The 22825-nt window shown below is 44.2% G+C and overlaps 3 protein-coding genes across 17 annotated transcripts in view; 2 read left to right on the top strand and 1 right to left on the bottom strand.

The window, feature by feature from the left end:
- Positions 1-40: 40 nt before the first annotated feature.
- Fam216a (family with sequence similarity 216, member A) lies at positions 41-7799 on the top strand. The gene is made up of 7 exons (NM_026883.4): positions 41-500; positions 1810-1868; positions 2745-2866; positions 4655-4784; positions 4864-5035; positions 5987-6069; positions 7464-7799. The coding sequence occupies exons 1-7, from the start codon at positions 436-438 to the stop codon at positions 7586-7588; spliced, it is 756 nt and encodes a 251-aa protein (NP_081159.1). The 5' UTR covers positions 41-435; the 3' UTR covers positions 7589-7799.
- Positions 7399-18055, bottom strand: Vps29 (VPS29 retromer complex component). 5 transcript variants are annotated; one of them, NR_152873.1, is made up of 5 exons: positions 17907-18055; positions 12686-12731; positions 12179-12370; positions 10112-10347; positions 7399-9578 (listed from the first exon to the last, which is right to left on the bottom strand). NR_152873.1 is itself a non-coding variant. In NM_001347453.2 (5 exons), the coding sequence occupies exons 1-5, from the start codon at positions 17907-17909 to the stop codon at positions 9461-9463; spliced, it is 561 nt and encodes a 186-aa protein (NP_001334382.1). In that variant the 5' UTR covers positions 17910-18055; the 3' UTR covers positions 7399-9460. The 5 variants fall into 5 exon arrangements, 3 of the variants coding, with proteins under 3 accessions (NP_001334382.1, NP_001346155.1, NP_062754.1); NM_001347453.2 differs by lacking the exon at positions 12686-12731 and adding an exon at positions 15578-15589; NR_152872.1 differs by lacking the exon at positions 12686-12731 and having other exon boundaries at positions 12179-12354.
- Positions 18056-18112: 57 nt separating this feature from the next.
- Rad9b (RAD9 checkpoint clamp component B) overlaps positions 18113-22825 on the top strand; it is a 31048-nt gene continuing 26335 nt past the window's right edge. For 4 of the 11 annotated variants that reach the window (XR_387562.4, XR_001784684.2, XM_006530306.4 and 1 more), the window contains exons 1-4: positions 18115-18244; positions 19769-19839; positions 20673-20822; positions 21010-21124. Coding sequence is in view for 6 of the 11 variants with exons in the window: in XM_006530306.4 (XP_006530369.1) it covers positions 18187-18244; positions 19769-19839; positions 20673-20822; positions 21010-21124 (394 nt within the window). In the remaining 5 variants the exon portion in view is untranslated. Of the gene's footprint in view, positions 18245-19768; positions 19840-20672; positions 20823-21009; positions 21125-22825 lie in introns of all 11 variants that reach the window. The other 7 variants (XR_003955635.1, XR_001784685.2, XM_017320869.2 and 4 more) reach the window with 4 other exon arrangements.

Here is a 22825-nt window from a genome sequence, read left to right as displayed (position 1 = left end):
CACGCGTGCGCAGAGAGAGAAAGAGAAAGAGCCGAGAGCCGTTATCGGTTGGGCCTCCGGCGAAGGCGGTTGCCTAGGTGATAGCGGATCGCGAATTACGCTCCGCGCCCCCGGGCCGCAGCACCGGTGCTTGGGTTTGACACATAGGGTGACAACCGAAGGTCTGCAGGTCCTCTGAGGGTCTAGAATACTGAGGTGGATAAGGAATACTTGCTTTAGGGTGCGTGTGGATGGATTTGCCCTGACGCGTCCTTGTCAGCGAGAGATGCCCAGGCGCAGGAGCCTGGTTACCTGAGGTTCCTCCGCCCTCGGGTCTACAGCTCCAGGAACTCGGGTCTTCCTCCGCACCATCCGGCGGCCACTTGAGCAGGGTCGGAGTGGGGAGAGCCGGAGGCCGCCGACTCAGAGCCGGTGTGGTGCACGCGTGTGGACGGGATGCCGAGCCGTTGGCCCGGGGTCGCGGGGCCGCCCGCCTTGGCCCGGACGGAAGGCGGTGAAGGGTGAGGCGGCCTTGGGAACCCCTGCCGAGGAGGCGCGAGACGGGGGGGGGGGGGGGGGGGGGGGGAGCGGGCTCTAGCGGGGCTCGGCTGCCGAGGCGGCCTCGGAGCAGGACAGAGACTGAGCTTTCGGGCTCCTAACCTGGCGGGGAGCCGAGGGTCCAGCCGCCTCGGGCCTGGGAAGGTTTTAACTGTCCCCTAGATGGCTGAGGACAGTTGACTTCTGATATCACAGCTGGATGCCATGCTTCCCTGTCCCCCTCCTGGCCTCCTTCCTTAAAAAAATCAAGAGGCGGGATGACTGGGATCCAACTAGGCCCACAATCATGGCTCTTGTAGAATCTGAATCCGTGGCCATGAAATAAAAATATATTTATGTTTATTAAGTACATTATTATTAAATGTACATTTTATTGTAAATATATATTTGGTGCTAAGACTTTTTTTTTTTTTTCCCCGAGACAGGGTTTCTCTGTGTAGCCCTGGCTGTCCTGGAACTCACTGTAGACCAGGCTGGCCTGAACTCAGAAATCCACCTGCCTCTGCCTCCCGAGTGCTGGGATTAAAGGCGTGTGCCACCACTACCCGGCTACAGGAATCAATTTCATTTTTTGAAAAAAGTAAAAAGACCAGATCCATGATTGGAAACAATTAACAAACCAGCGTACTAGTTCCAGCACAACGTAATTGTTCTTTCCAGGACAGAAATTACTTCTATTAAAGAACAAGAAAGATATCATGTGGCTAAGTACAGGAACCAAGCAAACTACAGGCTTGATCTCACTGTAGAATTAGACTAGGACGCTATGAGACCAGATTTACCTAAGTCCTTTCTGGTAAAGTAAATATTAGACTAGGGATCCAGCTTGGTGGTAGTAGAGCACTTGTATAGTGTTGGTTAGCCCTGAGTTCTATCTCCCAGTAACATACACACACTCACACGTTCATCCTAGTATGCTAAAAATCTGACCACTCACTTAGAAAAAGCTGTATTCTTTTTTGTAGCCAATCTAGAGGAGAAACTTGGTAAGACATTGATGGAAACAGGAAAAAGTCAAGAGCGTGTGCAGCTGTCTCTGTTTTCAGACATCCAGTCCAGCTGGGAGTGGTGCCGCACGTCTTTAATCCCAGCACTCTGGAGGCAGAGGCAGGCGTATTTCTGAGTTCGAGGCCAGCCTGGTCTACAGAGTGAGTTCCAGGACAGCCAGGGCTACACAGGGAAACCCTGTCTTGAAAAAAAAAAACCCAAAACATTCAGTCCTCAGTGGCTATGAGGCTGCCAGATTACATTATGCGTGTTCTTTGCTAACAGATCAGCTGGACATTCTTATCCCCAGAATTCCAAGGGCACTGGCGAGCAGCATAAAGCAGGTAATGCATGTGGATTACAGATTTGAGAGAACCCAGGTTCCCTGTAACTAAGTACACAGTGCAGTGTTACCAATCGGCAAAATGGCACAGCAGCTAAGGACACTTGTGGTCAAGCTGGACGACCTGAGTTCAGTTCCCCCAGAACCCACCGGGTAGGCGAGGACTCTCCTTTTGAGTTGTACTCTTTTAAGAGTTTCAAAGATGAGCTCTTTACCTTTTGTTAATATATAATGATTTTTTTTAAAGTACCAGTGAATTGTAAAAGAAATATGTTTAGAATTAGCAACGGTTGGAAAGTGCAGGGCTTTACACCTGTTGTTTACACATGCACTATTGGGGAGAATCCTGCATGAACAGCTTCGGAAACCATAAGCTATTTCACAGGAAGCACTTTCAAAATACCACTTTGCTGATCAAGTTAAGAGAGAGAGGAAAAGAAAGCCTCTAAGGGCCTCTTAGTAACTTTGCAGGCTAAGGGTTAAGGGGAGGTCGGGTGTGCTGGCCTTGGTGACATGGGTGTTTGTGCAGGGGATGCCAGAGGACAATTCTGTGGGTCACTTCTCTCATTCCGTTTGACAGTCCAGGGACTGAGGTCAGATTGCCAGACATGCTGGGCACATCCTTTCCCATCTTGTCAGGCCTGCAGCTCATCTTTATTGCACTGAACTGCTGATGAGGGATCCCGAGTATCATTTGGTGTTGATTCCAGATGTTTGTGCTGCACTTTAAAATAAAGGGCATACTCTATATTCTCTCAAAATGTAACTCTGACTTAAAATACTATAGCTGCTTCAGGATAATCACTGGTAGTCATAAATATGTATTACTAATAATCTTTGTCTCAGAAAGTCATATAATTAATGTCTTTGCCTACAGACAGAATCAAGGAGGGACACAGAGTGTACGCACACATTGCCAAACTGCAGGAGTTATGGAAAACTACTCAAATCCAAACAATTCATATCCCTAAATCAATGACAGATGCATCTTTTCTAAAGGTAAGGCAGAATTTTAAATTTTGACTATGGTGTGTGTGGAGGTCAGCGGGAAGCTTGTGAGAACCAGTTCTCTCCTTCTACCCTGTGTATCCTAGAGGTCAAACTCAGGCTGTCAGTCTTGGCAGCAAGTGCTTTGCTTGCTGAGCCATGTTGCCAGCCCCTGAAATGTTTCTGAAGGATGCCTGATATCAGGTCCAGGGTCTCAGCATCCGAAGCAAGCTCAGCGACCAAGCTCTGGGTCCAGAACTTGTGTCTGAAGATAAACTATGTAGATAGAATTAAGGCTCTGTAGTCTTCATGGCATACGTGACATTCTGTCAGTGAGTCCATGAAGGGAGCCCCTTGCAGAGCTGTGGTGGTGTAACACTGTGGAGCCTGTCCACTTCTTTTTCTTCTAGCTTTGGACACCCTTTTCTTGACTCTGGGCATCTGTACTTGTGCACATCCCCACATGCAGACATACAATTTTAAAAAATTTAGGTTGGAAACTAACTCACAGTATGTTCCACAGACATAGTAGATATTTTTCTGCTTCTGGAAAAGATGTCTCTTTAGTGAAACAGAGTAAACTAAGGTGCTTTCAGGTACCACCATCTTACACATCAAAAATCATAGTAAGAAGGCAAGGGCAGGGGAGATGGCTCAGCCGGTGAAGGTGCTGGAGACCAAGCCTGAACCTGCACGGAATTCCACACAGAGGAAGAAGACAACTAAAAGCTGCAAGCTATAGCCCCACCTTACACACACACACACACACCTTACACACATCTTACACACACACACATGCACACGACACAAAATCAAGCAAGCAAGCAAGCTGTCCAACTTGAGAAGATAGATAGGGGCAAAAGCTTATGGACAGAGAGCAGAACCCCCTTTTTTAGTTCTAGGTTTCTTTGGTTCTCAAAACTCAAAAGATATATGAATTATTGTCGGTGGCAGCTATAGCCATTTGCATGGTTTTTTGTTTTGTTTTGTTTTTTTGCTTTTTGTTTTTTCGAGACAGGGTTTCTCTGTGTAGTTTTGGCTGCCCTGGAACTCACTCTGTAGACCAGGCTGGCCTCAAACTCAGAAATCCGCCTGCCTCTGCCTCCTGAGTGCTGGGATTAAAGGCATGTGCCACCACACCCGGCTCATTTGCATGTTTTAATAAACTGTCATTTCCTTCTCTAGGCAAGTTGAGATAACTGAATTTGCCTGTAAGAATCATAAAGATGAGGTGGAACAGCATCCATCCTTTGAGAAAGAAGACCACTGAGCTGTTTTCTATAGTCTCAGGGGTCTCTGCAACCACCAAGGCCAGCTTTATGCCAGTCTGTGCAAGATAAAGCAGTTCAGTTCAACACAGCACAACTCAGGACATGGTGTTGGTTCACACTCCAGAGTCTTACCTTGAGTCGTTTATTTCAGGCATATGTAAGCACAGCACCATTTGGGAAAATGTTTCCTGGTGATAAATAACTCAGCCCCATGTACACAGCAAAGCTTAAGATGTGACTACATCAACACTCTGCAAAGTAGAAGATAGTATAGGTACTATAGGTTAACTGAGGAAAAAAGGCTCGAGGGTCGTTCCTTGACAAGGGTCTGGAGGAGCATTTGGTGTTGCCTGGCAGCACAGATGATGCAGTGGCACTAGACTTAATCAGAGGTTAAATATATACATCTCTCCTTAGAAGAGACGAGCCCATGTATCTGACATTCCTGGCTTTCCCAGTGTTTGTCTGTGAACACAGGTCTGCATGCCTCCTACGCTAGACAGTCAATAGCCCCCATTCTGTCTTTCAGCATCCAGAGCTCACCTTGGGCCAGAAGCGTTACCTGTGCAGCGTTGCTAAGATCTGTAACTCCAGCTACCTGAGGACCTTGATGAAGAGGCAGTACATGCACATATTTCATCACGGGTCACAGAAGACAGGCAGGTGTACCTCCATCTGGTTTCTTGTCAGGTCTTAGGAGAAGTGAGAGCATCTTCTAAGAGGTGATTTGTGTTCCAGGTGTGCTCACTCACCACAGAGGCCATATGAGCTCTCGCTACTCACAGAAACAGCATTCCCCCTGTACTGCATGGAGACACCATCTGGAGAGAGAGGACTCTCTGAGCATTGCAGCTGGAGCACCTGAAATGATCATACATTCCCTTTGGCGACCCCTGAGACACAAAGAAGGGTCTGTCTGGTTGTTGAGTTTAAGAAGGAAAAAAAAAAAATGTACCCAGTTCTGTGTGAAAGGATCCTCTTGAGAGTAAAATTCCATTTCCTAGTACATCCACGCCACTGAACTCAGATGAGGGAGGCTACTTCCTCTTCACTGCAGTGAGTGGGATATGACACTCAAGGGTGCTTGAGTTTCCGTGACAGGGTATATATAGCCCAGGTATTTCTCAAACGCAGGGTAGTCTCTTGCCACATGCTAGCAGTACAGGGATGCCACCACACCAAGTATTCCACTTTTTTCCCACAGTATAACTGTGGATTTATAAATATTTCTTGATCAGGGTTGGCAGGTTCAGCAAGTAAAACTATTTGGTATGCACGCCCAACAACCTGTGTTTGAGCCCCAGAACCCAGGGTAGAATAGATTCCCCAAAGCTATTCTCTAACCTCCATACACGAACCACCACGTGAACCATAGCACACACACCTATATTCAAACAGACAGTAAACAAATCCTGGATCAGCTAGAGATAGACTGCACTTCCCATTCAAATTCCAAATAATGCAAATGCCTCCAAAAATGTGCAGAACCCCTGCATTGGGGAGTACTATACAGCCCGGAGGAAGGAGAAGAAAAGCAGCTATCAGCAGGGTAATGGCATATGCCTGATCTCAGTATGTGGGAGGATCAGGAGGTTAAGGACATCTTGGTCTACTTGATGATTAAGGCATGCTTGGACTGCATGAGATTGTGTTTCAGAAAATAACCCACAGCCAACAACACAAAATGTCAGTATTCAAACTATGATAACTGTGCTATACTTCAGGGTTAATAGATCACAGGAGAATCTGGGGAATGAGGGTCTTTGCTAAACCCAGCAGCTAGTAAAAAGAATGTTATGTTAAAAACTGACAGCATTGTTCATGTTACTGTCTCCAATTAAAATATTTCCCTTTATCACAGGTTAAAAATTGGGTATGCATCTAAAACAAGATGCAAGTCCCTGAAGATTTTTAGAAGACCAGGCAGACTGTTCTTGTTACCAGGTAAATGTGGAATTACACACACATACACACACACACACACACACACACACACACACACACACGAGTTATGGATTTTTGTTTTTGAAACAAGGTCTCATAGACCCAGCCCTTTTGTCTGTCTGTAAGCACTAAGATTATAGGGGGGCAGGGTTACCATGCCGGGCTTGCACTTAGCTTAAAAAATGTTAAGCCAAATATAGTCATTTTAATTGTCTTGATTAGACATTTTAAGTGTGATGAGCTCTAACCATGGCGGTTTGACATAGGTCCCAAGGCAGAAGCAGTGGACCTGAGTTCCAAGGCAGCCTGATCTACATAGCAAATTCAAGACTACTCAGAGCTGCTCAATGATACCCTATCTCAAAAATCAGAACAACTAAACATGAAGTAGCTTAGGCTTCCATTCAAAAGAATTCTCAAGAGTGAGATTCAAGTGTGTCTCTGTTTCCTGTGCTAGGCATGTGCTCTTCACACAGACCTCTGCTCACATAGGCCTGCACTCCTAGTCCTCCGGGGTTTGTTGTTACTGGTGGTTTTGTTTTAGGCAGGGTCTGACTCTGTCTAGCACAGACTAACTGATAACCAAGTGCTGGGACTTAGACTTGTGCCAGCGTACCCAGCCTCACATGTGTTTTGTAGATGCCTGCCAAGCATATGCAAGGTCCTATTCTAAAACATCAGGGAAAGGGCAGGGAGGTTGTTAAAGTCTGGTTTAAAAAGGCCAGGGAGACCTTGGCAGAGGAAACATCGATAAGGTCCTTAAACCATGAGGGAAAAACCCCCCGATGGATATGGAGACATTGAAGACATAACTGACAGGTTACCTTAGCTCCTAATTCCCTCAACCAAAAAACTCTGAAAATCAGAGGGAACAGTGTTTACTAAGTGTGCTACCCACACTTACAGTGTTGTGACTCTACGGTAAAAGAGACTGGGAAGTGGAGGGTAACTAAGTTGAAAACAGTAGGGGATTTTGCCTGCTAAAAGCTTTCTAAGCTGGGCTATTCTGAAGTAGTGTTGAGCATTTTATTCCCAAGCATGTGTGGTGGTGCACACCTTTCATCCCCACACTCACGGTGCACAGGCAGGTGGAGCTCTGGGAGTTGAGGCCAGACTGGTATGACATATCAACACCGTCTCAAAAAATATGTGAATGAGGCTGAAGAGATGGCTCAGCAGTTAAGAGCACTGGCTGCTCTGTATTCAATTCCCAGCATCTACCACTCTAGTTCCAAGAGATCTGATGCCCTCTTCTGCCATCTGTGGGCACCAGGCACACCAACACAGTACATAGTCATACATGCAGGCAAAACACCCATACACATAAAATAATAGTAATAAAATTAAAGAATTTTATTTCCAGAATGCATTATAAACACTTATCTTCCCTGTAGTTCCTTCTAATGATTCTCAGTCATGCCCGAGTGAAGAAACACAGGAGGAGGATCTGCTGAATAAGTGCATGCAGTCCATGTCCATCCAAGAACAAGGCCCAGCTCACGCCAGCCTGACGGTCTAGTCCTCCACACCAAGCTCAGCCATCAGCTAACATCCACATGCTGAGTGCACAGGGAAGAGTGGACCATGTATGGGATAGTACTAGTAGTAACGGTATGTTATTTTGGTTGTTGAGAAATTTATAATAGCCGCCTTCGTCTGATATATTTCTGTGTTAATGTGTAATGTATGCTTGTTTCTAGCTAGAACAATTAAAATTTTACTTGCAACATAAAACTGAATTTTAAATTATCTTTATTTTATGTGCATTGGTGCTTTGCCTGCATGTCTGTCTGTGTAAAGGTCCTGGAACTTATGGGGCTGGAGTTATAGACAGTATAGCTGCCATGTGGATGCTGGGAATTGAACCCCATCCTGGGAAAGCAGGCAGTGCTCTTAAACTGCCACTGAGGCATCTCTCCAGCCCCGAGTCTGGCAAATATATTATTTCTCCTTTTAGTTTATAAATTTATAGTTTATAACTTTGTAAATGTGTGCGTGTACATGTAATTGTTGGTTATTCCAGAAAGTTTTTCTTGATTAAACCAGGAAACTGGAAAATATTTACACAGAATAGTATTTGCAGATCTCACCTTCAAAAGCAGATTGGTCAATATTTGCTAGTAAATATAAATTAAAAACCTGTGGCTAAGATAGGCATAGTGATATACACCTTTAATCCTAGTGCTTGGGAGGCAAAGACAGACACAGATTTCTGTGAGTTCCAGGCCAGCCTGAGCTACACTGTGAATTCAGGTATATAGTAAGATACTGTCTGAAAAAATTGTTAAATCCAAACAAACACTCGTGCAACAAGGCTTAAGAATCATTGCTGAGGGCTGGAGAGATGACTCAGCCGTTAAGAGCACTGGCTGCTCTTCCAGAGGCCCTGAGTTCAATCCCCAGCAACCACATGGTGGCTCACAACCATCCGTAATGAGATCTGATGCCCTCTTCTGGTGTGTCTGAAGACAGCTACAGTGCACTCACATACATGAAATAAATGAATCTTTAAAAAAAAAAAATGAATCGCTGTTGAGTTGGACAGTGGTAGCCACACCTTTAATCCCAACACTCAAGAGGCAGAAGTTTGTCTGTGTAGCCCTGTGTGTCCAGGAACTTATTCGGTAGACCAGGCTGGCTTTGAACTCAATAGATCCACCTGCCACTGCCTCCCGACAGGGATTAAAGGCGTGCACCACAACCCATCTAATATCTATTTTCTAACAGTCTCAGGTGACCCCTGTAAAAGGGTTGTTACACCCCAAAGGAGTCTCAGACACAGGATCATAACTGCTCTAACACATCTGCAGTTGTGTGCCCTTCACTCTAGCACATCGGCAGTTGCATTTGGCTTCTCATTTTTATGTTCTTGTGTTTGTTTTGTTTTTGAGCCAGGGTCTCCTGTGTAGCTTTGGCTGGCCTAGCATTGGCAAAAAATGCTTAAGAGATCCACCTGCCTCTGCCTCTTGAGTGCTGAGATTTCAAGTCTATGGTTTTTAAATTAAACACAGGTTTTCAAGAAAGTCTAAATGGAAGGTACACATTTATTACCAGAGAAGAGAAAACATACACACAAAGTCTGGATTCTTTCTCTTCATGCGCTAGTTTTGTAATGAAGTCCAAATACCAACTAGGAGGCTATTTACAAGGACAACTTCCTAACGTGGCCCTGCACTGTTGGGTGGGCTGCTTCTTATAGAAACCATACACTGCAAACTAAATATATTCTTAACAGTTTACAAGAAGCTTTAGAGCAACTATGGATTAACAGAGAAGACTTTTTAGTGCAAAGTATTATAAAAGTGATACAACTGTGTGCCTCTTAAGTGTTTAATTATTTGATTTAAACAATGAAATGAGGACAAAATAAGTGGTGGAGACCAGCCTGGCTTTACGACTTTTTATACTCAATTCGTTCTACTTTGACGTCATCTCCAATTAGTTGATAGACGTAAGTGACCACAGTAGAAGCCTGGATGTCCATCAGCACAAACGATGGAATAATGTTTCTGGAAGAAAAAGAAACAATGTCAGTGTTTTATACTAAAGTGATAGCTCTGTAAATTTCAACTCAGGGTACTGAACACAGGAGAAATCTGATTGTTACCTGCACACTACAAAGACTAGTAGCTGGGCAGTGCTAGTGCACTTTAATCCCAGCACTCGGCAAGCAGAGGCAGGTGGATCTCTGAGTTCAAGGCCAGCCTGGTCTACAGAGTGAGTTCCAGGACAGCCAGGGCTACACAGAGAATCCCAGTCTTCAAAATAAATAAAATAAAAAAGGAAAGGAAAGAAAAAAGATTGTTGATAAGGACTTATTTACCTTTATCTATTTAGTGTGTTATTTGAGACAGGATCTCACTATGTAGCACTGCTGGCATTGAACACAAAGAGATCTGCCTGCCTCTACCTCTGGAACACTGGGGTTGAATCTGTGCACCACCACACCAGCTCTTATTTAAACGTATTTCTCTTTATGAAACATCACTCACATAATTACCACCTTTTCTAGAGCTCTAAATGCCTACGCTGTGGTACTTACGTTTCCAAGGCATTATAGGCCCCAGTGGCAGAACCTGGGTTAATGTAGAATTTATTTTCATGCTCAAATGCTTCAAATTTGTGTGTGTGTCCTGAGATAAGAATGTCCACATCAAACTGCCTCTGCAGCAGGGCTAAGCTAGCCATGTCTCCCCACGGAATAACTTGGTGTCCGTGGATCAGACCGATCTTGAACTGGCCCACAGTCACAACCTTTTGTTCTGGGTAATTCAGATTCTAATAGAGAAAAGAGATAAAGAAAGCACACATTTCAGACAGAATGAAATGTACTCAGTTTGTTTAAATATTCAACCTCATAGGTATCTTCAGGCAGCACCCTACAACAAATACACTTTAAGAAGTTTCTCATCAACCTGTGACACTGCAATGGTGCTTAAAACATAATCCAGTTGATGTAACCTGGAAGCTGTCAAACTGCTTTACTGACTTAATTTCTATAAGGGATCTTTAGGGCATGGTTTAAGCAATAATTAATCCTCGGCTGGTGAGATGGCTCCGCAGGTAAAGGTCCTTGCCAACAAGTCTGGAATCTATCACTGGATCCCACATCATGGAAAGAGGGAACTCCTGTCCACAAGCTGTTCTCTTTTGACCTTCACACAAGCACTGTACAGACAAAAATGCACAAATGCTACAATAATCCCTTAAACCTGTGATTTTCACAACTTAAGGTATATAACTTATAAGCTGGGATTTATTCAAATTATATTCCAGACTTTAATAATCATGATACCCGTTTTATGGATGCAGAAACTAAGGCACAAAGAAGCTGAAACAGCTTGCCCAAGGTTATATGCCAGTAAGTGGTTGAGGTGAGATCCAAACCCTGGTTACATGGCTCTAGAGTTTATGCATTTAGCAAACAAGAAATGAAATTTAGCCTTGTTAATTAAACTGGTTTTTAACACAAATACAGGAGCCTTAATTTTTTTTTAAAATAAACTAGACCTACATTCTAATGAACAAGTAGGCTGTCAACGGGCAGTGGTGGCACATACCTTTAATCCCAGCACTTGGGAGGCAGAGGCAGGTAGATCTGTGCTCTAAGCCAGCCTGGTCTACAGAGTCCAGTTCCAGGACAGCCAAGAGTAGACAAACTCTCAAAAAACCCAAAGAATAAAACCAAGTAGACTGTCCTTTCTTGTCTCCTTAGTCTTTCATCACCGTATTTTACCCCAAATCTTTTTATATCTGCTAAATAAGAACACTATGTTCATTTTGTATGATATAAAGAAACTCTTTGCTTTTTTTTTTCTTTTTAGTTTTAAATGTTTATTTTCTGTGTGTCAGTTTATGTGCCATTATATATATGTGGCGGTCATAGGACAACCTAGTGTCAATTCTCTCCTTCTGCCATGTGGGTCCTGTGGATCACACCAGGTCATCAGGCCTTTTCCCACTGAGACGCCTCAATGGCCCTTTGAAAGCATCAACCAAATTGAATAATTTTTGAAAAGCTTAAGATTCCTAGAAGCACAAAGTAATTTCTTCATATTGGAATCAGGTTTATTCTTGTGAATTATGCAATTCCAATTATATTTACTGAGGGTCAGAAGAAAAGTAACTTGTCAAGAATCACATTATTTAGTGACTAATGGGCAAAGCTTAAATTTAAGAGCTACTTCTTTTCCCATATCTTATTTCATAAACTCAGCTAGACTGAAATCCATGTTGTACCTTCAGGCTTGCAGATAAGGTATATAGGAATGAAACAACAATGAATTACTGTTTAGACCTGGCTCTCATCCCCAATAACTCATTATATATGTGCCCAAACCTGAGAACGCCTGAGTCCAGAACACTTCTCACTGCAAGCTAATGGACTCTTCACCTGGAAGTTTATACTTGGGGGACACAATTGTGATGCTGAGGACTGAGCCCAGGCACTGTGTATGCTCAGACGAGTGTTCTACCACTGCATGGCTAGTACCTAGGGTACGTTTTCAATGGGGCAGGGGAGGACGAATGGAAAAACTTGAGTCTAAAGGGTAAGTCTACACAAAGAAGTGAGGAAGGAGCACAGATGGGAGGGACGGGATGGCGGCACCTCATCGAAGTCTCCTCTCACGATGTGGACGTCGCCAGCCAGAGTCTTGAGATAGTCGTAGCTCTCCTTGGTGCAGAGGTTGCCGGTGCAGAGGATGTGCTGGATTTTTCCTGGCACCAGGAGTTTTTTAAACTTGGCCGGCAGGCTGTTGCACCGGTGCGGAATGTGCAGATCTCCTAGTACCAACACCAACTTTCAGGGGTCAGAGTGGCAAAACACAGCGTTAGACATGACGTCACACGATCCTCCCACACCACCCCTTTAAAAGGAGATCCAGAACAGAGCAGAAGTCACTCAGACAGTTCCTATCATGGGCCAACAAACACTTGGTACCATATCTAGTCTAAGCTAATATCATCTTGGATGTCAAATTTATATTATTTACCAATAAATAATAGGATAAAATCAAGTATTCTAAAATGATTCGCTAGCCAGGTGTGAGAGCATGCATCTATAATCCCAGCAGAGAGAGAGAGGCAAGAGGACCACCGCAAGTTCAAGGCCTACCTAGCTCTATAGGAAGTTTTAGGTCAGCCACCACTATATACAGGTCCTTTCTCAGAAAAAGTAAAAAATAATTTAAAAAATTGATTTAGAAACCTATAAATTATATTGAATAAAATGAAACCGCAAAATGAATAACATACTACTGGAATCTATAGCATGTGGTAGTTTTGATGAATGACAGTAATTCTTATTTCTGCTATAATATAAAACATGTATTATAGAAACAATATAAAACCGATTTAACTGAAAAAAAGCATTGTTAAAGGAAATTATTGGAAATGAAAATGGGCCTAGTGAGATGGTTCAGATGTTAAAAGCCTTGGCTGCTCTTCCTGAGGTCCCAGGTTCAGTTCCCAACACCCACATGGCAGTTCAGAACCATATGGCTGAGTATGGCGGGTCACGCCTTTAGTCCCAGCACTCAGGAAGCAGAGGCAGGTCGATCTCATGAGATTGATGACAACTTAGTCTACAAAGAGAGCGCCAGGCCAGCCTAAGAAAACAGTGAGACCCTGTCTCAAAAAGGAGAAAGAGGGAGAGAGAGGAAGAGAGAAGACAGGAGGAAAGGGAAGGGAGAGGAGGGGGAGGAGAGATTGATTGATTGATTATATGGGGTATGGTGATTCATGGCTGTAAATGCAGCACTCAGGAAGCTGAGACAGGAAGGTTATTACTTCAAGGCCAACCTGGGCTACATGGCAAGCAAGTTCCAGTTCTAGGCCAGCCAATGCTGCCAAGTGAAAACTATCACACACACTAAATACATATATCAATATATATGTGTATGTATATAAACATACAAATGAAATAATAGAAAAAAATGAAATAGTAGGGAAAAGGTTAATTTTATAGTTCATGCTAAGAACTCTTTGGAGAACATTAGCCAAAAATAACTGAACTCTTAGCAGTGTGTTTGTTACAGGGCACCAACACCTGTGCTTAGAGACTCAGTAGATTCATATTTACATCTGATTTTTAAGTTTTATGATCTTTGCTTTCTTTCACTAAGAACCACCACTGTCATATCTGTATAACCTGGATTAACAGCCCCTTCTGTCCCCTCAGTATAGTCTGTTAACGTCAAACAACACTTTCACAATCGTTTATGTTCATCAGAGAAGTAAAACAAACGGAGTGGTGAGTTTGGCAGTAGGTAGTTTGGCAGTAGACCTGCCACAGTCTCAGATGACAAAAGTATTATCTGCTCTGAAATATCAAAGAACTAAAAATCAAATCCTAAGACAAGCATGGTGGTGTACACCTTTGATCCCAGCCCTAAGGAGGAAAAGCCAGGCAGATCTCTGTGAGTTCAGGACCAGCCCAGGCTACAAAGCAAGTACACAGTGAAATCCTGCCCAATGTGTGTATGTGGGGGTGTGGGGGGAGTCCTATGAAACTTTAACTTTAAATTAAAAAATTTCAAGATTGAACAAAGTAGACAGAGAATAGTTTAAAAGTTCCTTTAAGGAGAACACACATCCCCTGAGAGCGACAGATGACTGCCCTGCTGAGGAGGACGAGCACCTTCCAGGAGCTCCTCACAGCCTTGCCATGCATCAGTACACATATTCTTTACTGCTGGTCAAAGCATGGCTACCCCTGAACCATATCAAAGGAAGCGCTACATGTTTAATATGATAAAGCAAACAGTTTTGCCACTATAATGTTAAAATTAATTTAAAACGTTAATTTTAGTGGCAGTGGTTACAAGAGCTGATTGTTCTTCCAGAGGATCCAGATTCCCGCACGTGGTGGCTCACAACTGTCTGTAACTCTAGTTCCAGAGGATCTGACACCTTCTCAGCTGGCCTTGGAGGGTACCAGGCACACATGTAGTACAGACAGGCACAAAAGCAAACACATCCAACATAAAATAACTAAGTAAAAATTTTCATTAATTAAAATTTAGACTGGATTGAAAACTAAAATGTGGCTGGGCAGTAGTGCTGTAAGTACACTTTTAATCTCAGCACTCAAGTGGCAGAGGCAGGCAGATTTCTGAGTTCAAGGCCAGCCTGGTCTACAGAGTGAGTTCCAGGACAGCCAGGGCTACACAGAGTAACCCTGTCTTGAAAATCCAAAAACCAAAACAAACAAAACAAAAATGTGTGAAATGAGATGATTACAAAAACAAACTTGATTCATCTCACAACAAAACCAAAAGCAACAGTTATCAGGACACAGAGTAGCTGAATTAATAGGTGTGTGGGTGGTCACAAAATGAGCACACCTTTGACAGCTAAAACCACTACAGAGTATCCACCCTCAATAGACATGTCTTGACACACCATCTTCATTTTAGGGGGGGGGATCCCTTCAGATTTGGACTGTGGGATGCTGACATTTGAGGAAAAGTGAAAGAAAGAAAATCTATATTAAAAGAACTCTGAACTCCTAAGAGGGGTATGTCTAAAATAGATTCAAATCTGAGACTAAAAATGAATTGTTCACTGAGAATGTACCAGAAAGAACAGAGGTGAGAGACAACACTGTTATCCTTATTGAAGATGTCAACTCTGTAAGGTGCCACAGCACCCCTGACAATTAGTGTGTCAAAACTGTGACTGGATGAATGGCCCTGCAGGCAGCATCATGGCTCCACAGTGAGATGGAGTCCTCTGCTTTGCTGCTGGTGACAAAGTTATGGGAAAGAAATAACATGTCAAGAGTGTCCTTGCCTAAATTCCACAATGACAAATCAGGTTAGACAGACAGTAGAGGCAGCAAAGGATCTGGAAGCCAAAGTCTTGTCAAAAATCATGTAAAAGCAAAAACCCAAACAAGCATGGGGATTTGATTACTCCCTATTTGACAGAGCTGGAAAGAGTAAGAAATCCAGTCAGTTATCAGCCACCCAACCACCATTGTTAGTAGGAGCGGAGAAAAACTTACTCTGTGCCCAGCCTTAGTGGAATGAAGAAGTTGATTGCAGACAGGGGAATGGAAAAAAAAAGGGGGTGAAACATGACCAATGTTAAAAGAAAGCAACAAAAGTTAAAAGAAAAGAAACAAATAAACCAAAAACCCATACCAAATATGCAAAAATTGTTAATGATTTCTGAATGTTATGAAAGGAAATGTTAAAAATCAGCTGTGCCGAAAATAATTCCAAAAGAACTACTGATTCTCTTTTTAAACACAGGACAAACACCCACACACAGCAAACTGTCAATGTCGTTCTACATTTTCTTGCTTTGTACACCAACTCCTGTTTCTTTACTTCTCAATCTGTCTACTCTTTATAATTTGAGTAGATTATAAAGATTTGATATTTATAATTTGAAGAATTCATCAGGAAAAGGTTAAAGTTAGTATTTTCTCATTACTGGGGTCTTGTTATCTCTAGATATACTGGAGGTATATGTGTATATGTGTATGTATATATATGTGTGTGTATATAGATATGTATATATGTGTGTGTGTATGTATATATATACACATACATACACACATATATATATTTATTTATTTTATGTTTGAGGTTCTAGTATTGAAAAATCACACTCCAGGGTAAGTTATGTGCTATAGAGGATATTACTAGCTGGAGTACTTTATCATGTGACAAAAATGTCAAGATCAAGCTCTGTGTGGTGGCACACTCCTTTAGTGCCCACTCTCAGGAGACAGAGGCAGGCAGATCTCTGATTTCCAGGCCAGTAGGGCTACATCGTTATAACCTGACTTAGGATGGAAGAGATGGCTCAGCAATTAAAAAGCACTTGCTGATCTTTGAAGGACCCGGATTTGGTTCCCAGTACCCGCGTGGCACCTCACAACTCCCTGTAACTCCAGTTCCGGGGGATCCGAAGCCCTCTGGTCTCCAGTAGCTCCTGAACTTGTTTGGTGCACATAAACTCATGTAGAGACACATACACAAAAATTCAAAATAAAAATTTAAAAGAAACGTGATGCCCAGCATAGCAACTGCCCTTAAACATAAGCGTTCACCCCTCAAAACGACTTCAGAGACATGAATATGCAATCATTCCAGCAAATTCTTCTTCCTTGCAAGTGTCTCCAAATTGCCATCAAAGAACTAGTCTACTTTAAACTGGAGTCTAAAGCAAAATAATTCTCTTTTAGATGCCAAAATCCAGTGAATTTAAGCATATACCTTTGGAACGGCTTATAAAGCCACCTTTTTTTTTTTCTTTTCCATTTTTTATTAGGTATTTATCTCATTTACATTTCCAATGCTATACCAAAAGGCCCCCGTAGCCACCCACCCCCACTCCCATACCCACCCACTCCCCCTTTTTGGCCCTAGCGTTCCCCTGTACTGGGGCATATAAAGTTTGCATGTCCAATGGGCCTCTCTTTCCAGTGATGGCCGACTAGGCCATCTTTTGATACATATGCAGCTAGAGTCAAGAGCTCCGGGGTACTGGTTAGTTCATAATGTTGTTCCACCTATAGGGTTGCAGATCCCTTTAGCTCCTTGGATACTTTCTCTAGCTCCTCCATTGGGAGCCCTGTGATCCATCCATTAGCTGACTGTGAGCATCCACTTCTGTGTTTGCTAGGCCACCTTTTTAAAAGGTTGTCTGCACAAGGATAATCTGTGAAAAACGCAACGCGTGCCCAGCAGCCAGTGAGGTGCCTTCACTTTAACCTTCATCAGGACAAACAGCAGTCCCCCCCCCCAACTTTAGAGAGCAAAGAGTGCCTTCGAAAATCGGATTACAAGGACGTGTCTGCACAGAAAAGTCGTAGGGACAGCAATCTATTGGGGGGGACGGGCCTAAAGGTCTGATGCAGACTGGGTAAGCTAAGGCTCTCCGAACAACCCCGCGCATCTCCGCAGGCTCCAAACGATCCCCACGACATCGCTCAATGGGGCCGCAGCGGCCACAGGAGACGAGCAGTCCCCTTTCCGGGTCCCCGTCCGGAGTGGCGGCCAGTGCGACGGCTACTTCGCGCTCTGCCCCGAGGCCGGCTACCCCCAGCAAGCCGGGAAGGACCAGGAGGGAAGAGACGTGCGGTCACACCGACTGCCGGAGCCGATCTCGTGACCGGGTCCGGCCGCCGGGTCCGCCTCGCACGCCCTCTGGCCGCTGGGGCGAGGGGGCGACATCAGGCCGAGCCGCACCCTCAACCAGCCGCGGTCCTCCCGTTCCAACTCCGCGGCCACCCGGATCCTCCTCGCGCCCCCACCCCACTCCCTCAACCGGACGCCGCAGCATCCCGGCCCCACCCGGGTAGCAGCCGCCGTGGGGCTCACCATCCTGTCACCAGGGCTCCGTTCAATCACCACGAACGCCGCCGCCCTCTTCCTCAGGCTCCTCGGTCGACCCGCCCACTTCTTCCGCCACCAATGAGACGCGAAGTTGGCAAGAGCCTGTCTTACGGGGGCCCGTAAGGGTCATTTCCCGTCAAGGGAAAAAAAAAAAAAACCCGGCGCTGCAAGAAATCGCTCGTGGGCGGGGCAAAGGAAAGGCTGAGCTCGCGGAAAGTGCGGGGGCAACATCCGGGCACCCGCGGCTGGCGCGCTTGCGCCCTCCATGCCTGCTCTGCCCGTAGCCATGCTGAAGTGCGGGATGACGGGCGGCCAGGTGAAAGGTGGAGCGGCCATTCTTGCTTTGCTACTTAGAAGAGGGAAAAGTCTAACGCCTCGTGCAGGGTTTATCCATCGTCTTCTTCGGCCTCCTCCGCCATTCTTCGCCACGACTGAAGCTGCCATAGCGCGCCTCGCGAGGGCCATGCTGGGCTTCGAAGAGCATGCCAGCCCCGTTCCATTTGATTTATGTCCAGGGTTTAATTCGGTGACCGAGAAAAGAATTGTGCCATTGGGCCTTAAACTCGGATTGAGGAGGGCTGATGTGGAGAGAATTCAAGGGGGGAAATAATACTTGACCAGCAAAAGTATTTTTGAGCTGTGGGAAAACCAACCTGCTGCTTTATTCGACATTCTGCCGGAGACATTTTTTTTATTGTTGTTGGGTTTTGTTTTTGTTTTAATATATAATCTCGAACAATCCTCTCTGTCCCTCAGTCGAAAAATGAGACTAATATTAGCCCCTTCGTTGATAGAGGTTGTTAGAAGCATGGGCTAAATAAAAAGTCCATGTAGTGAGATCAGAAATTAGAAAGACTGTGTGGAGAACTGTATAATACATAGCCTTATAAGGGGGGTGGGATGCTTGGGCTGGGGACCGGGTTTGTGTGTAGACAGACCAAAGAAGGGCCAGTGTACCATCCCCCTTCAGAGGTTGGGAGAACTCAAAATGAATGAGAGCATTAGCACGGAAATTGGCTTGCAGGAGAAATAATGTTGAATTTTATGTCGATGCATATTTATTGAAGTCTTACTGTGTATGTAGGTAAGGGTATACGGCATTTCCTAATGTAAATTAGTCTATAAAACGCTGTGTGGATCGGCTGAGTAGTTTAACTCCCAGGTGTATCTTGACCAAAAAGTTCAGTGTAATCACTTAACGGGAAATTGTTCGGACATATTCAGGAAAAAAGGATTTCAAACCACTGTTTCCAGCTCTGTGGCATCACATACAATTAGGACACCGTGTGGTGAATTCCTGTCATGGTGCCTCCTCTCATAGTGATGCACTTTGCTAAGGCTTGACACAGCATCAAAGTTGAGATCGTTATAGTCTAACAACATGTTAACCTAGCCTAGCATGTTGGAAGCCAAGATGCTCAATGCTGTTGTCGTATGGATAGCCCATGAATGGATGCAAGTGCTAACCACTTAGTTTCCAGCCTTTAGCCCAAGATCAAGCGTAGAGCAATTAGTAGAGCCAGGATGAAATGGGTTAGTCGGAAAAGGCCTTGAAGTTTCGGAAGGATGAAGTTTGCCAACAATTTTGGATAACTAGTGTTTTGATTGAGGAGTAGTCTTGTCTCTGTAAAACTAAAATCCCCTATTTCCATCTCAGGCAGTCTGACCCACAGGGCGCTAACACGCAACAGAAGAATCACTTGCATTTGACAGGCATGACTAAGTTGTTCAGTGGATCCCACCGTCCTTTCTGGTTTTCACTTGAGTCCTGTGCATACAAGAGTAGTCTTGTGGTTTGTCTTCACTGCTTGGGAAGAATGTGAACGCACCTTTCTTTTCCTCCATAGTATTTGGGAAAGCAGTACAAACGCTATCACGAGTGAGCGATGAGCTGTGGCTAGACCCATCCGAGAAAGGTGTAAGTTAAAAGGCCTGCTGTGTCGAAAACCAAACCAAAAAAAAAAAAAGCCAGGTGTGCCTCAAATCCCAGCACTTGGGAGGAAGAGGCAGTGGGGTTTCTTTGAGTTTAAGGCCAACCTGGTCCACAGAGTAAGTTCCAGGACGCCAAAGCCACACAGAGAAACTCTGTCTCAAACCCTCCCCTACGGGTCAAGAAACACAAACAGACAAACGAAAAACAACGACAACAACACAAAACAAACCAGGTGTGATGGCACAGGCCTATATTCCCAGTGCCAGGGAGGCAGAGCTCAGCCAGCTATATATCAAGTGTGAGACCAGTTTGAACTACGGGAAACCTATTTTACATGCCAAGATAAATTAAATTTAAAAGAATGTTAAGTGACTGGTTCATATATTAAAGCAAGAGAAGATGTTTTAAAAGTGCTAAGTCCAAGTGAAGTGTGGTGGGTAAAATCGAGAGCACATAAAAATTCCAAAACCTGACAGTTTATAAGCATGCATTCCCAGAATGGCTGCTGCGTTAAGTTATAGCTTCTCCCCCCAGGCAAGGTATGAGGTCAGTCACTTAGGGCTTTTCTGTCACTTCCCACACTTCATGCATTAACGTTGTGGTCACTGTGGACACTGACAGTTTTACGGTATCAGAGCTTGAGAGTATAGATTTTGTATGTGTATGTTCAATATAGATATATACACATCTGTAGGTACCATGTGCAAGTTCAGTGCGCACGGTTTTATTTGAATGTATTTGTGGCATTATGGTCACAGCAGGATTGACTCAGGATAGAAGTCGGTCTTCTCTGAAATAGCTCACTTATTCCTTTCCAGCTTGCTCTGAGATCTGTGAATTCTTGTCATTCCACGTATGGCTACGTCCTGTTTTCATCTATGTTTTTTCAACATTATCAGTGGTCACCCTTTGCCACGATGAGTGATACTGACTTACCACTGAATTTAAATTGCAAATTGGCAATAAAGGTAAAAACAGTTGATTTTCTCTTATATGGGAGGAATACTCCTTTTGTAGGGCTTAACAGCTGTACTATACTTAATCATTTCTATGCCATTTATGAATATACAGACGTTCATCTGTTGGGCTTTTTAAAGTTAATGGGGTAGCCATAGTAAGTATGTGTTTAATGTTTACGATGTGTTTGTATTGCAGTCAGTTCTGCCAATCTTTAGATGTCTGAATTACCTTGAAAGAAGTGTGGAGAAGTGCACAGTAGTCGCCAGAGCGGATAAATGCAGAGTCGTCATTCAGTTCTTCGGCAAGCATGGTAGGTGCAGCAGAAAGTGGTGTGTTTCTTAGTGTCTTTGTGCGTACAGTCTGCAGACGACTTCGGAGTGGGTTCTGTGCAGGAATGCAGTGTGGCAGGTGTGACACCTGTCTTTGCAGGTGTAGTGTAAGCAAAGTGGCCGAGGTTATCTCCTCAGGACTAAAAGGCACAAGCTCGTCTGCATGCAAAACAAAACAGCTTTTTAAAACGTCCAACCAGGGAGGTGGATCAGTCAGCCTTGCAAGCAAATGATCTGACATCATGATCAGGACCATGTTTTTAAAAGAAATGTAGGTATGGTGACAAATGCTGGTAGATCCAGTGCTGCAGAGGCAGAGAAGAAGGCAGGTCCCTGGGACTCACTGTCCCCATAGCCTAGACTACCTGATGAGCTTCAGAGCAGTGAGAGGTGCCTCTTAATGAAGAAGGGGGTCCAGATGGAAGACAGACTCGGAAATGACATCTGAGGTTGACCTCTGGCCTTATGTCTCTCACACACACACACACAGGACACATGCTCCCTACATATATGTTCAGTTGAACATGAATTTGTTTTTCTAGCTGGACACAAGGCCACACATCTCTGAACCTAGCACTCAAAAGTGGCTGAGACAATCAGGTCATGAGTTCCAGGCCAGTGTAGCAATATAGCTAGTTTGTTTTTGTTTTTGTTTTTCTCTAGACAGGGATTCTCTGTGTAGCCTTGGCTGTCCTAGAACTCGCTCTATAGACCAGGCTGGCCTCAAACTCAGAAATCTGCCTGCCAAGTGCTGGGATTAAAGGCATGTGCCACTACTGCCCGGCAATATAGCTAGTTTTAGGCTCTCACCTATGGAGTGGAATCCTGGCTCAGAGAAATCAATTCATACTTGTATCATTGGTCCAACTCTTCCGTGTTCAGGAATGCTCTTCTGGAAGGCGGTAGCCTTCCATTCACTTCCATACAACTGTTAGAATCATATTTCTTCATTTTGACTTACGCTTATCTTAATAATATATTTTTACTTCAGTGAAATTTTACTCTATAAATACAAATGGTGTAGCATTATTTCTCCCTTCTTTGAATCTAAATCTATGTAATAGGAAACCATGTGAGGAGCATACTTAAAAAGACAGCAAGGCTGACTGTCACAAAATGTAACTGTGAGTTCTATTCCATGGCCTGTTAGCTTTGTGGAAGAACATAAGCTCTGGGAGCCTTCCCTTTCGCTGTGTACACTGGGAGTGGCTTTGCCCTCATGCCACAGGCCACCGTGGGGAGAAAGTGAGGTCATACAGGGGACAGGCCTGGGTCCGGAGCCTGTTGCAGAGGGAGTGCTCATCAGCCAGGACCTCAGGTGGATTTCTGAGAGCCAACTCTTCAGTATCCGCATCATCTCCAACATGGCTCTGTTATCACTATTCGCAGGAAATATTTCTGTACTGGGCTCAATGGGGTGTGTCTGTGACCCCAGCCCTTGAGCAGGTTAGAGGCAGGGGGATCAGCAGTCCAAGGTTATTCTCAAACTACTACGGGCCAACCTGAAATACATGAGTTTGTCTTGAAGCAAAAGCAAAAACTGAAACAAAAATATTGGTGATGAATCCATTTAAGATAGTTTTTGAAGAGTGCTTTTATTATGCAGAGTGCTTTAAGAACGCCTTTACAGAGAACAGAAGGGGCAATCAGACAGTTCAGCCCAATACCACTGGCTCAGGTCA

The sequence above is a fragment of the Mus musculus genome, chromosome 5, assembly GCF_000001635.26.
Source record: "Mus musculus strain C57BL/6J chromosome 5, GRCm38.p6 C57BL/6J".
Classification (NCBI taxonomy): Eukaryota; Metazoa; Chordata; class Mammalia; order Rodentia; family Muridae; genus Mus; species Mus musculus.
The sequence above is the reverse complement of the archived record's forward strand: the minus strand, read 5'-3'. Positions and strand labels throughout refer to the sequence as shown.